At 35.1% G+C, this 17,672-nt stretch overlaps 1 protein-coding gene across 1 annotated transcript in view; it reads left to right on the top strand.

The window, feature by feature from the left end:
* Window positions 1-17,672, top strand: part of LOC111057838 (RNA polymerase II elongation factor Ell) — a 93,302-nt gene that overhangs the window by 55,750 nt on the left and 19,880 nt on the right. The window contains exons 3-5 of the mRNA XM_022345305.2: window positions 7,121-7,245; window positions 10,340-10,456; window positions 15,554-15,760. Of these exons, the coding sequence (XP_022200997.2) occupies window positions 7,121-7,245; window positions 10,340-10,456; window positions 15,554-15,760 (449 nt within the window). The remainder of the gene's footprint in view (window positions 1-7,120; window positions 7,246-10,339; window positions 10,457-15,553; window positions 15,761-17,672) is intronic.

Raw genomic sequence — 17,672 nt, 5'->3', positions numbered from 1 at the left:
ACACCATTTTATCTATGACCACTCTCAACTAAGTATAACAAACTGGAAACTTCAGTAATCTGGAATTGGCCTCGGTAAACTAAGAAGAATAATCTTGCAAAATTTCAAATTAATCTGTTCGGTAGTTCTGATGTGATGATGCGTCATTCTTGTATTTCCTACGCTAAAAAAGTTCGAAGAATATATGTTCAAAATTTGAAGCTGGTTGATAGCTTACGTAAGTTAATGTAGAACATACAAACAGATGGACAACGATTTTGGCCTTGAGTCAAAAGTAGGAACTCGCTAACTCCTGTTCAATTATTGATTTATCTTATTAATGTTCATTCACATAATCGACCGAGCTTTTCTATGGTATTTGAAAGGAATGTTCCTTTTTGAATTGCGTGTCGATTTTTGTGTAAAGTTTTTTTGAAATTTTGATTTTTAAGGATAATAATATTATGAAAGGAGAAGAATTAATATTACTGTATGCATAATCTGTTACTAAACATAGGATTTATACGTGATTCGCCGCCATTGTCTATAGTTCAAGAACAAGATTGAATTCATAATAATATGGAATACAAATCAGATTTTAATTATTGACATACTATGATAATGGAAAACATAGTAATTTAATCATTTTTTCAATCTAATGAAATATTAAAGTAGGTCTATCATAATTGGAATAAATTTTTAAGAAAAAAATAAGTCTTGAAATCATCAAACGTAATGAAGTATGCAGGAAATTAGCGTATGGTGATTACAACTGAATACTGCTTTCAGATTCTGCTTTCAACAGATGATTGGCATTGTCAATACGTCAACTCAATCAGTCATTGGCCGTGTTCACACCTGACGATTTCGAGCCGACACTACACGACTTAATTTTCTCCGATTGGCTAATTGGGTTGGCATATCGACCATCAAACCTGTTTATAACTGCTCGAGGTCCACTGTTCACAGAACTACTAGTTGTTTGAATTATTTCTTATTTATTTATTTAATCATTCAGAATTACACAACTTACAGAAAAATACCACAGACGTACGTCCAAAACTGTTCCAATTCTAATTTATAGAACAGTCCAAATGTAGCACTAGGTTATGTGTCACTTCAACATTCTTCAGTTACACACTCAATTTACAATTCAAAACACACAAAAATCATTTTTAAATTGAAAAAATACTTCTAAATTGAATTAAATCAATCTAAAATATTCAGGTCAAAATGATCAAAATTGGTAGACTGCGATGGGCTGGCCACCTTATTCGGGCAGATGAGACATACCCACCAAGGAGACTCATGCTGTACAGGATGGAAGGGAGGCGAAGACCAGGAAGGCCGAGACTGCGCTGGATGGACGGTGTTGACAAGGACGCACAAGTGATTGAAGCCAGAGGTTGGAAAGCGAGGGCGGAAGACAGAGACGAATGGAGGCGAATACTGGAGTAGGCCAAGACCTGTAGCGGGTTGTAGCGCCACTGATGATGATGATGATGATGATGATGATGATGATGATGATGATGATGATGATGATGATGATGATGATGATGATGATGATGAAAATATTCAGAAAATTCCAAACTTTGAAAAAACTATAACATTCTGAGATCGAAAAGACAATTATTATTTAATTACATAATTATTCTAAAACAGAAGTATAAAATAAAATCAATATCATTGGCGTATTTCAATATAATCTACATTTATATCATAAATTAAAGCTCGAATTGAAGGAGATGAAAAAAAAGAAAGAAAAAGAAGATAACCGAGAATATTGGATCTTCCGTCTCCTGAATAACTTCTTTTAGAGGTGAAGAAGAGGAAGAACATCAAAACAAAATTCAAACCTTGAGACAATACAGTTTTATCAAAATTCTCGAAAGAATTCTTGCGAATTCTAGTTTACTGCTGCATAGACCATAGTCCTACAGGTAACATAAGGCTCAACTCACACTTACGCGACTCAAGTCGAGAAGAGACTGCGGAGGAGAGACGCAGCATGTATTTTCAAATGGTGACACTCAGACCAGTCAATTCTAATCTCCGCGACCTCACGACTGTGAGACTGAGTCGAGCGGCGACTCGACATGTTGGTAGTGCCTTGACTTGTGTTGTTATAATGGCAGTGAAGAAAGATAGGAGATCATCATTGCCGATCATCTGTCTTGTCAATGCCTTCTATAGACGGTAGGTGATACAGGTTTATTGATGTAATATTAACTGTTCATTCTCGTTTTAAATAATCAATTATATGTTATTAAGCAAGAAATGGTATGTTTCAATAACTTCATAATGAATTTTCATAATTAAGATGAATTGTTTTGTTAATTGATTTATTATATTATACATTGTTAAAATACAATCTGGCAACAGAGCAAAGTGAGAAAGAGGTAGTGCAATTTGCTTTGTTGAATGCTAGCAATACCATTGCTAATCAAACACTGCCATTAACGTGGACCTCACTATTGTACCGTGCATTTTTAATGAAAGTGAGGTTATGTTTGATGAAAGAGATGTTTTATCATTTCAGACAAGACAATAATAAGAAATAGATAAGGCAATAATACCTTATACCTAATAACAATCATAATTAAATTTGTTTCATGCTAAGTAGTGACGAATTAGATCTTATATTTTTAATAAAGTAAGGTAAGAAAATGGAGTAGCATGAAACTGAAGTAGTAAGTAACAATGAGCAAGAAAGTCGTAAGTTCAAGAGACTTGAGTATCCTCGACTGGAGTCGTACGATTTGAGTGGAGGTAGTGTGAGTTGAGCCTTATAAGACCATGGAGGATTACTACAACTTCTGTGCTCTGTGTGTTGTGTATTAGAGCATGCTTACTGAGGTGAAAGTTATATTCCTAATGCGCAGTTTGATTGCACTATACTGTGTACGATACGAGAACTGGTCAACAACATGATTATTAAGAATAAACAGCAACTAAACGCTAGGAAGTTGGAATTGAAGAAATCCTGGGCAACTAAATTTCCCAATTATTGTACAGAGTCTCCCGAAAAAGTGATACCAGTAAATCACCACAATATTCTACAAACAAAACGAGACGAAACTCTAGTCCAAATACTTTGAGAAGATTCACTTTAAGCTGTCAACATTATGTAAAAGTTGCATCAACGCTTCTCATTCAACTAATGCTCACTGTTTTCGAATTTATTAGAAATTTATTTTTGATTTTGATTTTTTTTATATATATTGCTGTGTTGAATTGAATAAAATTATTGATTGATTGATAGTACGAATCTTACTAAAGAAAAATTATTAACTTCTCTTGTCAATGCTCGCATTTTTTACTTTCCTTGCCCTATTAACTTACCATAGGTAAGGAAAGTATCGCTTTCCAAAAAAAAAAAATTAGGTACCCATATTTCTAAACAGGGTTTTTCGCGATTTTCTCGAAAACGGCTCCAACGATTTTGATCTTTATACCTAAAACAGTCATTAAAAGGCTCTATCAACAGCCACAAGTCCCATATCTGTAAAAATTTCAGGAGCACCGCCCCATCTATGCAAAGTTTGATTTTAGATTTCCAATTATCAGGCTTCAGATGCAATTCAAACGAAAAATTCCAAGTGGAAAAAAGATTGAGCATAAAAATCTCTACAATTAATGTTCAGTAACATTTTCACCTAAATTGAAAAAGGCTCGAATTTCGAGAAAATGTGATCATTCAAATGCAAACTTGATGAAAGAGCCAACTGTTTATTCTATTCACTGGAAGAGATAATAGCAGAATTAGTCTCGTCAGCTGATCAGTTTTAAATTTATTTCCGAGAACTCGACTCTGGCGCTGGAGACCACTGATGAAATGTTATTTTCTGATTACTGTGTATCATGTTTCTTTTATATCCCAGGCAATTCATAGGTACTAAATTTGAACGTTCATGAGAATTTCACAGATGATTATAATAATGTACCTTCGAGTATAATGGATATCTTCATAATGGCAAGGAAAGTTGTGTGAGTGCGCTAAACCAGCTTTTTCCAAGACAATTCTTGTCCCGCAACGAAATGGTGATCATTTAAAATCCTCGGATGATCCAGTTTGAATAATTGTATTATTTAAAGTAATTACCTTCTTCAAGTTTGAATTATTGCGAGTTAATATTAGAAATTTCGAATTATCGCGTGTTGTGGTCGCGACATAGGCTCTGTATTTCACTTCGTATTGTCAAGAGTACCAAAATACATTGATTTGATCCATTGATACATTTTTTTCTGGATATCAAGAGTATTTCAAGGGACCAGGGACTTACTTTGTATTATCGAGTTTCGAATTATCGAATGTTTGAACTATCAAGAGTCGACTGTATAATAATATTCTTCCCAAACATACAAATCAGTTGATAGATTCCAGTTGCTTCAACTGTATTGCTGGTTCATCTTTTATGTAGTTTGTTTTCAGTGGATATTATACTATAGTATGAGGTCCACGTTATAATGACAGTATTTGAATAACTTTGGTGTTGCTATTCTTGTCTATCATTCGACAAATCATGTAGTAGTATCCTTTTCTAGCTCCGCAATGATGCCAAATCTGTTTTTGACAATGTAGAAATATAATTAATCGAGACAGAGAATCGGCAACGCTGTTCTCCTATCTTCATCCACTGCCATTATTACGTGGACCTCACTATAGGTAGGCAAAATATCGCATTCCTGAAAATCATACGGTGACGTATAGCCAAACATGTTCTGAGCTTCTGACATGCAAGCTTTCTGTTTCTGCTTTACAATAATTTTCAAAAAATTATTAAATAATAAGCCCAACCTCCTAACCTACCCTTTCACCTTTCAAACCCTTGAGGTTTCTCCATCTTCTAGGTCGAGTGTATATTCTACAGTTTGGCTATACGTCAGATTATGAATCTCGGGGATGAGATATTTTGATTTTCATTATACTACGTGCTTGTGATCTCGTTTGCCAAAGCTTGAGTTTGTGAGTGGTGGGGGTGACTAGACACCCGTTCATTCTCCTCCTCAACCCCCTCTCCACTCTTGACTCACTCTTGTTTTCTCTATCTATTTATCTCTTATCTCTCCTGTTCGTTTGCCGGAAACAAAATGACGGGCGAAATAAGTGACAAGCAACACCTAGTGAGGTCCACGTTATAATGGCAGTGTTTGATTAGCAAAGGTATTGCTGTCCTTATCTATCATTCAACAAAACGGATAGCGGTATCTCTTTCTAGCTTTGCTCTGTTGCCAGATTACCTTTTAACAATGTAGAATTAATAATTAACAAAATATTTCATCTTTATTATGAAAATTCATTATGAAATTATTGAAAAATATAATTTCTTAAAGTATGATTGATTATTTTCAACGAGTATAAACAATTAATATTACATTAATAAACATGTATCAGCTACTGTCAAGAAGGCATTGATATGCCAGTGAGGATCGGCAACGTTTTTATCCTATCTTTCTCCACTGCCATTATAACGTCGACCTGACTATAGTTTCTACGTCTGTTTGATTTGAGTTTTGAAATTGGCTATCTACTGCTCAATGGGAAATAATGCAGACCAGAGTTTTAGATAATTAGTGAAACATGTACGTAAAATCACTATCTATATAAATAATTACAGAATTAAAATTGAATATGCTTAACCTATTGTTATCGCAACCCAATCCTGGTTGTAGCACGAGTAACACGTACTTTGTCAATAAGTACTAACTTAATTATTCAAGTGACATAAGTTTAAACTATTAAAGTTCTAAGTTTCAACTTGAAATTAAGTTAGAACTATTCAAGCTCGAACTTAATTTTATTTTCATACGATTCTGTTTGATCACGGAACAGACTGTGAATCTTCAACATCATGCTCATTATTATTTGTCAAATTAATATATTCAGATACTCGCTGGCCCGGCGAACTTCGTACCGCCAAATAGTTAATGCATCTCATGACAAACTTTAGCTGGATGCACACCTTAGAAGGTGCTATGTGGCATTTTGCATCCAGGTGCTTCTTGCTTATTGGTTTGAATGGAAGCACTCACACACAAATTTTCCCGTGCATATTCTAAATTTATAGCATTTCGAGTTCTACGACCCAAGTTTGGGCGTTGTTCGCACCGCGGCATTATTATTAGAATTAAAATTTTGTGAATCAGTAGAAAGAAAATAGAAAAACAGATCTACCGACGGCTGTTGGATGAGGCAATGATTATAACAGATGATTTTTATTTCTGAGTGTGGCTAGCTCACAAATCTTCTCCCATAAGGATTACATGTGAACATTGAAGGACCGTAGGAAAGAGTCCTGAAGTCGGATTATAAATTTAATGGGACATAAACCTGGTCCTAAACATAAGGAACACAACTAAGCAAAAATCATCAAATTCGGTGCATATATTATAAAAAAGTTATTGAATGTCAAAATTTGAGGCTCGATTTTTATTTATATAGATTAACAATATTCATTCGCTGATATGTGTTTAATTCGTGAAGATACATAATATCAATGTATGCTTTTATATTCGTGCTCAGTTTGTACTAAAAAAGGTTCAGATTTTTTACTAGTGAGTGAATCTTTTCTATTTAAAAAATAACCCTTAGAATAATTATTCTAAGAATTGAAGAATAATTATTCCTAGAATTATATCTTAGAATTAAACGATCAAACATTTTTTGTAATAACTGAGTGGTAGGCCTATCATTATTGTTATTTTGGTATTCGAAACATCTTCATCCAAAAATATGGTTTTTACAAATATTTTTGGACCGAAGATTTTGTGAAAGTGAACACCTAAAACTCATAGGTTAACCCTTTTTCAGATGTTATCTGAACTTGGAAGAGAAATAGTAGTATAAGGTATCCTTAGTTTTCTCTCCCGATCTGTGTGTGTGTGTTTTTTTTTATAAAATAAATTATTAAATTTGGGAGAGAAATAGTATAAGGTATCTTTAGTTTTCTCTCCCGATATGTTTTTTTTTTAAATAAAATAAATTATTAAATTTGGGAGCGAAATAGTATAAGGTATCCTTAGTTTTATCTCCCGATCTGTGTGTGGTTTTTTGTAAAAACAAAATGAATAAATAATGATCTTTTTCATATTAATAATCATGTTTTGTTATTTATTTATAAATTTGTTTTAATTGTTTTAGCACCTGTCACTGCCGCCATCTTCTCAGTCAGCGAGAGGCACTGACTTCAATTTTAGTCTTTCAAGCAATGAGGACATCGAAGGACCCCAGGGGAGCTTCGAGTGTATACAGCAGGTTGCTCCAAGGTAATAATTCACTCATATCACATAATCACCCTTCATATAAATCATATTTATGTCTAAATTCAATAATTTCTAAATTTGGCTTAGAAGATTTGGTTTTGTATATGTTTGGACTTTTTAACATCAAAAATAATATTATTTACAAGTGTAAATTCAAAGTATTGTGCTCACTTCACCTTAGAGTCCGGTTTCCCATTAAGGCTGTGCAAAGCTAAAAATAAACTTTCTGCCGGTGGTATGTTTCAAAGTTTTTCGACTACACCTTTCCCAATTTTATTTGAGATAGTATCAAGTTAATTTGAGAAAGTAGCAATTGTATTTGAGAATAGTCACTTGTAATTGAGAGAAAGTCAGATGTATATGAGAATAGTCAATAGTATTTGTGAAGTCATCACATGTAACTGAGAATAGTGAATTGTATTTGAGAAATCGTCAAATGTAAGTAAATGAGAAGATATCAATTGAAAATGAGAAAATTTTTCAATTGAAATGTCGTGACTCTTCTGTAGCCTACAGTACCGGTATGATTTGAGCAGGAAAGGATATTGTACTACGTACACAGTATTCCAATTACTATCATAGGCTTTGAATTGAGGAAAATTAATATTTTCAATGGTGAAATTATTTCTCCTGTACTGTTTACGAATGATTCATGAGAATTATTTCTATGTATGTATTGGCAACGCGTCTATTGTCCCAAACATTTTGTGAAACATTGCACTTGATGAAGATCAAATTCTTATGTTTACAGTGCAATTTGAACTTGATCAGCAATCAATTGAATCTCTTGATCAAACAATTGGGCAATTCTTCAATGGTAATGTATTTGGCAATTGGTATGTATAATGGCAATTCTTAATGGCGCTGTAAACATAAGAATTTGATCTTCATCAAGTGTAATGTTTCACAAAATGTTATCATATCATATTAATCATATTATTTCATGAGTACAGTCATGAAAAATATAAGTCCTGGTTTTTTAAAATCATTTCCCAATTACTACTGACAACTTCTCGATTTCAAATCGTATGTTCTCAAATTAAAATGATACTTTCTCAAATAAAACTAACTATTCTCAATTACAAGTGATGACTTCTCAAATACAACTGACTATTCTCATTTACATCTGACGTTTTCTCAAACACAAATGAATATTCTCAATTACAATTGATACTTTCTCAAATACAGTTGGAAAAGGTGAAGTATATATTATCAATATATCAAAATGAAAACGTATAAGATTTTAAGAATAATAATAAATTGACAATAATGAATAAATTAATCTAAGTTATAATTTTCTTTGATAATAATAAATTCCATGTCAAATAAATTACATTCATCAATAAAATATTCTTTTTCATAATTCTATCCAAAACTTTAATAACTGAGATCAGATTTCTATTCTTACATCACGTCTGATTAACTGATCTACTGGACTGATTAACTTGCAATTTTGCATAAAGATTCTCAATTTACCGAGAATATTCTTCAAGATTTCAGTTGTTCAAGTTTTCAGATTGTCAAGTTTCTTATTAGGCCCTTGCGGCGGAGCAGAGCACGGGTTACCTGCTTACCTGTTCAGTATACAAAGAACGTTCCAAGTGTCGGTTATCGCACAATCATTCGAATTTAATAATACTGTGTATTTAAAAAATATTTTCGTCCATAGACGAATTATTTTTTCGTACATATTTATAATCTGAAATACTCTGTTTGTCGACAAAAAATTTAAATTTTAGACAGAAATGTTACATAGGTAAATTTGATTCATCACTCTTATTATTATACAAGTATAATTTGTGTATTTAGGCTCAGCCCAGATGTGTTCCTCTCTCGAATTGTGTTGGAAATAATTGTACATTAAAGTAGGTCATGTTTTTCGCATTTTCAAGTTTCTAATTTTTGTAAGATACATTGATTGTGAATTGGTGGTTGCTATGTGGCATACATTGAGGACTGGTGTGACGGCGTACACCATTGCCTTGACCCCCAAGCAAGCACTGTTGACCCTTGCCTGTTCTGTACCAGCGATTTCCTTTACACGTGTTGACAATGTCCTTGGTCTGCCTACTAGATCCTTGACGAGGCCTCCATCCTCAACTGGCCACATATTATCCATGCTATTGACAATATTAAATCAAATCAAATCAATTTTTTTTATTCACAATTCAAAACAATTGAGGGTCAAAACAATAATTCTCAAAAATGCCGTTGAAACTTTACGAAAGCGCATTTCTTTGATTGTCACTCATCCTGAGTGACAACTACTATAGTGAGTTATAATAGTTTATTGTTTGTAAAGGATTATTTTTATATATCCCTCAAATAGCTTACAGCTAGAGGGATATTATCGCACTATTGTAATACTCAAATAAATAAATAAATAAAATAATGACAGTGGATAAAGATAGGAGAACATGGTTGCCGATTATCTGATATAGTCACTGTCTTCCATAGAGGTAGATGATACCGGTTTATCTTATGTAATATTAACTGTTCACTCTTGCTTAAAATAATCAATTAAGTCTTCATTTAATGCTTCAAGAAAATTCAGTTCTCAATAATAAAATAAATGAATTTTTCATATTGGAGATTGAATATTTTGTTGATAAATTATATTTCTACATTGTTGGAAAATTACCTGACAACGTCGCCAGAAAAATAGTAAATTAACTTATTTCTAAGAAATAATAATTTTAGGCTATGACAAGAATACAAGTTTTATAACAGAACATTTTACTGTGCTCCACTTGGATGCCATTATATCAAACGTCTGCCAACTAATTTTTGTAATATTTTTTTCCAAATTACAATCCATTCATCTCTTCAATTCCTCTCCATCGTTCTTTGTCATATGCCTGTTTGTTTAAACCCCGTATGAAACACATTACGATGAATGCAACCATATCTACAAGTAATCGTGGTTTAGCGTTAAACGTAGATGGTGTGGGCCTATAGGGTCCATGTATCATTCATTCCGTCAATGATTTACTTTGTTTTTATAGAATCCGATGGCAAATATTGTTCTGATTCAATGAATCTCCTTATTAGGCCTATTTGTCCTCATTAATTCAATTAACTTTTGTTTTTTTTTCAGATGCCTGGAAAGTGTTGGAGCACTACACTGTAAAATGCGTGTACAAGCGAAAGATGATGTATACGATAAAACGAGACAAAAAATGGCAGAGGCTGAAGAAATGCACAAAACAAAATGGTCAGTAACCTAATTAAAACCAGTTTTGAACTATTTTCAACGACAAAAAGTTGAAAACATTTCAAAACGGATTATTACTTGCAGTTCATAATGGATAGTGAAATAGATGACGACTAATTAAAACCTTTCAATATTTTCGAAAGGTTGTGAGAAAACTTTGCGTTTTTCTCATATAGGATGATTAAAAATGAATGTCCCAAATTTAATTTATTCTAGAAAACTGTGCACACAATCCAATTTCACTTCAAATTACTTGAAGAATTATCAAATTCATGATGCTGTAGTCTATAAGTGTTCTATGTGCTCTCCTGTTGAGGCTTGGATGACATCTACACAATTTAGGATCCATACACCATGGTTTGTGAAAATTCACAATGAATGTTAACATGAGCGAATGTCGTTCATGCTCCACTGTTTGTTTGATGAGGGTTTTCGGTTCCCCATATAAGAACATTTCGTCGATTAACTTTGCCGCTTACATGAAACATCGGCTTATAAACGAGATTCGTCTAAACTTTGAACTGCTTTTGTTCATTTCCACAAACCATGGTTCATGGACCCTACTTTTTGTAGATGTCGTCGGAGCCTCAAATGACAGGCACATAAAACACTACTTATAATGCATCATCATAAATGATTATAATGAATTACTCGATGATTCTGTGTGTAGCTTGATGTGAAATTAGTTTGTGTTCACCATCTAAAAAGAATTAATGGGACTTTCATTTTGAATCATTCTGTACTTCTGCTCCTTATTCTCTAGGTATTTTCCCCTACTTATTTTTTATCCCTAGCATACCACCCATTCAAAAAATTGTTTTTTCTTATTGAAAGAGCCGGTTTCCGAGCTCCGGATTCAGCTAAGTTCTAGACTTTAAGCAGCTGGACTCAGAAAATTGTATTTCAGAAACAGGGCGTAGTCGTAGTTTTTATGATGATCTTAATTTTTTCATTTCTATAATTGGAAACGTTTTTTCTTGAAGAAATGAAACATTCCTAAATAATTCAAAATAGCTGAAACTTTACACTGGTTTCTCTTTATTTTATTTTGTGTTCAATTTTCCAGTTTTTCGAAATTTAATTTAAACGTGGACTACGGCTACGCTCCGTTTCGGATAGACAATTGTGTGACTCCAGCTGTTCTACAACTTAGCTAAATCCCGAGCTCGGAAACCGGCCCTAAAGCCTGATTCTCAATAGTAAAGTTAGTGGTAGAGTTCGCTGGGCAAGTACTAACTATCTTTTAAACACTCCCAATGAAAACTTTCATGGTAGAGTAATAGCTTTTAGTAGAGTGGGATAGCACCGTGTGATAGCACTCTACCAATTGCCTTCCCCCACCACCGCTTCTCACTCTTCTCTATCACTACTATGCTTTTAAAAACAGTCTCGAGCTAGTAGAGTCGTGTAGAGTAGAGTTCTGTTCACTAGACAACACACTTCACCTACTATTCTCAATTGTAGTGAAAACAGTTACTCGACCAAGCAAGTAGAGTAGAGCTAGCTCGGTAGAGTTATTATGCCAGTTACTCGACCATTAACTCCTAGTGAAAACCAGGCTCCAATGTTTTATTTTAATTGTAGTGTTGTGTCAACTTTTTACTTTGTAAGAAGTGGTACTACTCGAAAGTCCACCCCCCTGTTCCATACAAATAACAGTAACAGTTACATTAGTGGTCAGAAGATAACAGTAACATATGTGTGTGGTCGCGAGCCACAATGTATCCCACACTTGCAAGTGGCCATCTGCTTTTCGCATATACGGTGAAGTGCCGACGGTGCATCCAATGGCACAGTCTGCGTTACAGTGGCCCCACCCACAGAAACGCCTAGTCATCCCATACGTGGACACTGGTGCAGTTCCGGTAACACGTGGGCCGGTTAAATCCTGGACTTATCCTCTAACGTGTCTACAAGCCTGGAAAAATAGACGTGGCCCTCAATCGTAGTATAGTATATAAGTATATACTATAAGAATAGTATATAACTATAAGAATAGTATATAACTATATACTATCTTTGTGATGCTACTTCCAGAGACGGAGAGGAACACGTGAATCCCACAGTCTGGTTAGTTTCACATGCTTCCTACTGACTGAAACGGTGGCACTCTTGATTCCTATCGTCTGGACCCCCTTTGGAAAACCACAAACCCTCTGCCAGAGGCTTCACTGTGCCCAGCTATTCCCAGAGGACGGAAAGTCCAGATGACCTCCCACAGTCTGAAGCCTAAAGCCCAGGCCACACAACTCGCTCCCGCGGCGGTAGCAAAGTTAAAAACTCGCTTCCCATGTTATTAAATTGAGCAGGCCACACCGAGCTCGCTCCCGCAGAGGGAGTACCTCGGCGGTAGTTTCACTTGGCCGTGCCAGGCGAACTTTTGAAACGTCTGCTGGTGGTACTACCGCCGAAGTAGCGAGCTCGGTCTGGCCTGCCTGCACAATTGAATAACATGGAAAGCGAGTTTTAAAAGTTCGCTTTTAACTACTAGAGAACCACACTCATCAAAACAAAAACAAAACCAAACTACCGCTAGCGGACGTTTTTTGGTGTGGCCTGAACTACCACCGCGGGAGCGAGCTCGCTACCTCTAGCAGACGTTGGTGTGGCCAGTGCTTCAACCTCACCATACACCGATAGGCCAGGCTACTACCACGGATGGAATCACTGTATGGGTGCTATGGCTCTCCCTGATTGGCTGCTTTTCCTTTCACCATGATAAACAACAACACAATACCGGCCGTTGCGATCCAGTACTTCCTGGACGGCCAACTTTATCCCTCTGTAGATCAAATAACAGATACAACTGTCAATAGGAAAGTCTACCGTTGAATTTTGCTTTATGGGAAAGTCCAAGCTTTAGGGTATTTGGGCAAATATTCCACCTTCTTCTGTTAATTTAAAATCTACATTTTGCCTAATTAGTTGGTATTAAAATCCACGCTACTCCTTTAAATAACTTAACGGGTTCATTGAAAATTGCAATCAAGTGGAAACAGACAACAATTGTCTACCTTCTTGAAGAGTCATCATATTATGATAATCATCATGATAGTCATCATCATGTGATAATCTTCTCTGTTTCGTGTATTGTGCTCATGTATATTTGAATTTTGGTCTACACCACTAGTTTTCACATATCATCATCATCATCATCATCATCATCATCATCATCATCTCATCATCATCATCATCATCACATCATCATCATCATTATGTGGCACTACAATCCGATAGTCGAGTTTTGGCCTGCTCTACAATCAGTCTCCACCTCTCTCTATCCAGTGCAGTCGTCTTCCATTGTCGTATTCCCAGCTCTCTCAAGTCCTCCAGTTCATCCAGCCATCTGAGTTTTGGGCGTCTCACTTTCCTTTTTCCTTGTACTGTGCAGTACAGTACATTCTTCTGTTAATTTAAAATCTACATTTTGCCTAATTAGTTGGTATTAAAATCCACGCTACTCCTTTAAATAACTTAACGGGTTCATTGAAAATTGCAATCAAGTGGAAACAGACAACAATTGTCTACCTTCTTGAAGAGTCATCATATTATGATAATCATCATGATAGTCATCATCATGTGATAATCTTCTCTGTTTCGTGTATTGTGCTCATGTATATTTGAATTTTGGTCTACACCACTAGTTTTCACATATCATCATCATCATCATCATCATCATCATCATCATCATCATCATTATGTGGCACTACAATCCGATAGTCGAGTTTTGGCCTGCTCTACAATCAGTCTCCACCTCTCTCTATCCAGTGCAGTCGTCTTCCATTGTCGTATTCCCAGCTCTCTCAAGTCCTTCTCCAGTTCATCCAGCCATCTGAGTTTTGGGCGTCTCACTTTCCTTTTTCCTTGTACTGTGCAGTACAGTACATTCTTTGGTGCCCTTTCCGGATCCATTCTCTGGACATGTCCTGCCCATCTTATTCTATTTCCTTTAATTACACCAATAATGTCAGGCTCCCTGAAAGTGGCATAGAGTTCCTGATTGTATCTCCTTCTATAACCATCAGTTTTCACATATGCCTAAATTATATTCAACTTCATATATATATACAAAGATGGTACTGTTGAAAAGCCAAGTTTTTTATGTATAGGCTCACAAGAATCCACTGTCTCCATACACCTGAGTGCCTTCTTCCAAATCTTGAACACTCTAAATTTTGTTGAGATGAATTACCCCATACTAAAATAGCATAACTAATAAGTAATAGAATAAGACCATGATAAGCAGTTAACAGTATTTGTTTATCATTTAACCTATAGTCCGAGAGATATTGAATTTGTTTTCACTCAAAGACAGAGAGGCCCGATTCTCTTTCCTTCCCACTAAACTTATTTACTCTCTTATCCACCCGCTAATCACTCCCACTACCTTACAGTGTTCTGCCTACTATTGTGTCAGCATCCAATTGTGCGCAGCATGCTTACTCCTCTACACTACTCTGTCCATGTGGAAGGAGAAATCGGGTTTCCCGCTTCATATTACAAGTAATTTCTCTCGGACTATAGGAAGCTATCGCTATACAAATTTGTACTAATAAGTATTAAGGTGTTAAGTCAGTTTTTATGATTTTTCAGGAGAGCAAAATGTATGAAATGTATAAATCATTATTGAAAGTATTAGAACGCTACTCGTTGCTCTACATAATCATTTCTTCAATTTCTCACATATTGAAATTTTTTATACAGGTGTAAACAAAAGTGTGTAGGACTTGAACCCTTTGTATCAAAGTATTTTATGACTTAACCCTTTTTGATCTTGATTTGAGTTGACTTGTATCATTTATATCAATACCTATTCATTTCCTTGAAAGTTATAAGTTGACTTGTATCATTTTTATCAATACCTATTAGATTTAATTCCACCTTTTAAAGGTTATGAATTGACTTGTATCATTTATATCAAACATGACAGATTTTTCCAATATGTATCCATTTTACCATGAGAATAAATCTAAAGCAATACTATATAGACTTAAAACCTTTATACCAAAAAAGGTGATTTTTTTTAATAAGAAATGTTATTAATTTACTTGAATATTTTTGTGGCATTGGTATGTGACTGGTTTTGTTGGTTGGCAGCACTAGGGAAATCGAATTGGACATCGGCAGGCGGATAAAGAGCCGCGGCCGCATGCCGACGGGGAGCAGTGGAGGGGGCGGGGCGGCGCGTCCCGCATACACTCCGTCTCCCGTCGCGGCAAACGGACCGAAAGCGGGAGGCGGCGGCGGCGGAAGTGCCCCCCTGCGCGGATCCGCCAAAGATGACATCACCAGGCGGTCGATCAGGTCTGTCGGCCTACATTTTGCAAATCCACATGAATCTATTTCTATTTCATACAGTAGATGATATCAAAATCTGAAAAAAAGTATTTTTCAATTTTTGATGGCTAGTACAATAATAATATCCTTCCCACGATTGTAGTTGTGAGAATGAAATGGGTGAAGTTATGTGAAGGGTAGGCTAGTTACACACACATCGATTTTTGGAAGTAAGTTTTTTTGCCGTTCTTATGAATTGAACAGATGATGATTGTTAAGTTCCTCTTAGGGCCGTTTGCACAGTATAGATCGCTAAACTCGATTAAGTTAATCGAGTTTAAGTTAATCTGAAAGTTTAAACTTGAATCGGTTTTCTCAGTGCATTTACTAATCCAGTTTAAGTTAAACTAGTTTAGCGTTAAGTTGGTAATAGAATGTCATCGTATCACCATCGTATCGTCATCACCAATATCTGGAAGGTTGATTTTGCTGGAAATTTGTTATTTGTTTACTCACAAACCATCAGTAATTTGAGGTTATACAGCTATACAATTTCATTGTTCAAAATCCACAGATCTGTAAGCTGTACGGTAACAAAAGAGAAAAGCTATCAAAAAATTCTTTAGAAAATGATGAAATGCTATATTTAGTTGGCACCAAAGAATATATTTTAGAAGGTAAGATAAAAAATCTGGTGTCACACAACTTTCCTTGCCGTTATGAAAAATGATCACCTAACGCTAGTGTTCTCGCGCATCTGAAGTCTACTATTCAAAGATTTGAGCCAGCTGGTGACAGGGCAATAGCGCTGGAGACACACGAGGTCTGCTTTCTCTTCATAGTGAATCATTTAATAGAATCAACAGTTTGCAATTCGATAATCACTTTTTCTCGAATATCGAGCTTATTTTTAATTTTAGGTGAAAATGTTACTGAACATTAATTGTACAGATACTCATGCTTAATCTTTTCCACCCGAAATGTTTTTGTTTTAATGTATCTGAAGCCTGATAATTGAGAATCTAAAATCAAACTTTGCATAGATGGGGCGGAGCTCCTGAACTTTTTACATATATGGGACTTGTGGCAGTTGATAGAGCTTATCGATCACTATTTTAGGTATAAATTTAATCAAAATCGTTGGAGCCGTTTTCGAGAAAATCGCGAAAAACTCTGTTTTTGACAACATTTTCGCCATTTTAGCCGCCATCTTGAATCGCATTTGATCGAAATTTGTTCGTGTCGGATCCTTATATTGTAAGGACTTTACGTTCCAAATTTCAAGTCAATCCGTTAATTGGGAGATGAGATATCGTGTACACAGACGCACATATACACACACACACACACACACACACACACACACACACACCACACACACACACACACACACACACACACACACACACACACATACAGACCAATACCCAAAAACCTTTTTTTTGGACTCAGGGGACCTTGAAACGTATAGAAATTTAGAAATTGGGGTACCTTAATTTTTTTCGGAAAGCAATACTTTCCTTACTTAGTAAGTAAAAAGTGATCTTGTTACGCTTAAATTTACTACTGCCTTCCTCGTTTATTAGAAATCTCCCAAAAGCAAAATATCTCAGTTATGTGTTTAAAAACATGGTTTCTAATGAAAGACCATTTTCTATCAAGTTGTTTATTTTATCAAATACTAAATTGGCAGTTGCTTTACTCAAGTAAAACCGTTGAAAAAATTTTTTATCATTCCAGAAATTTAAATGTTTCATTTTTTGCCCAATTTTTCTCAGTTTCAAAATTTCTTCACAATCATCTTTATCAATCGGATAAAAAACTTCTATGAATTCCTCCATAATAATTATTTTAACGTTCAAATAATGATTCACTAAAATCTTAATAACTATGATCGATATCGTCTACTGAAGCATTAAAAACAACCATTGATAAATAA

This window comes from Nilaparvata lugens, chromosome 9 (genome assembly GCF_014356525.2).
Source record: "Nilaparvata lugens isolate BPH chromosome 9, ASM1435652v1, whole genome shotgun sequence".
Classification (NCBI taxonomy): Eukaryota; Metazoa; Arthropoda; class Insecta; order Hemiptera; family Delphacidae; genus Nilaparvata; species Nilaparvata lugens.
The sequence above is the reverse complement of the archived record's forward strand: the minus strand, read 5'-3'. Positions and strand labels throughout refer to the sequence as shown.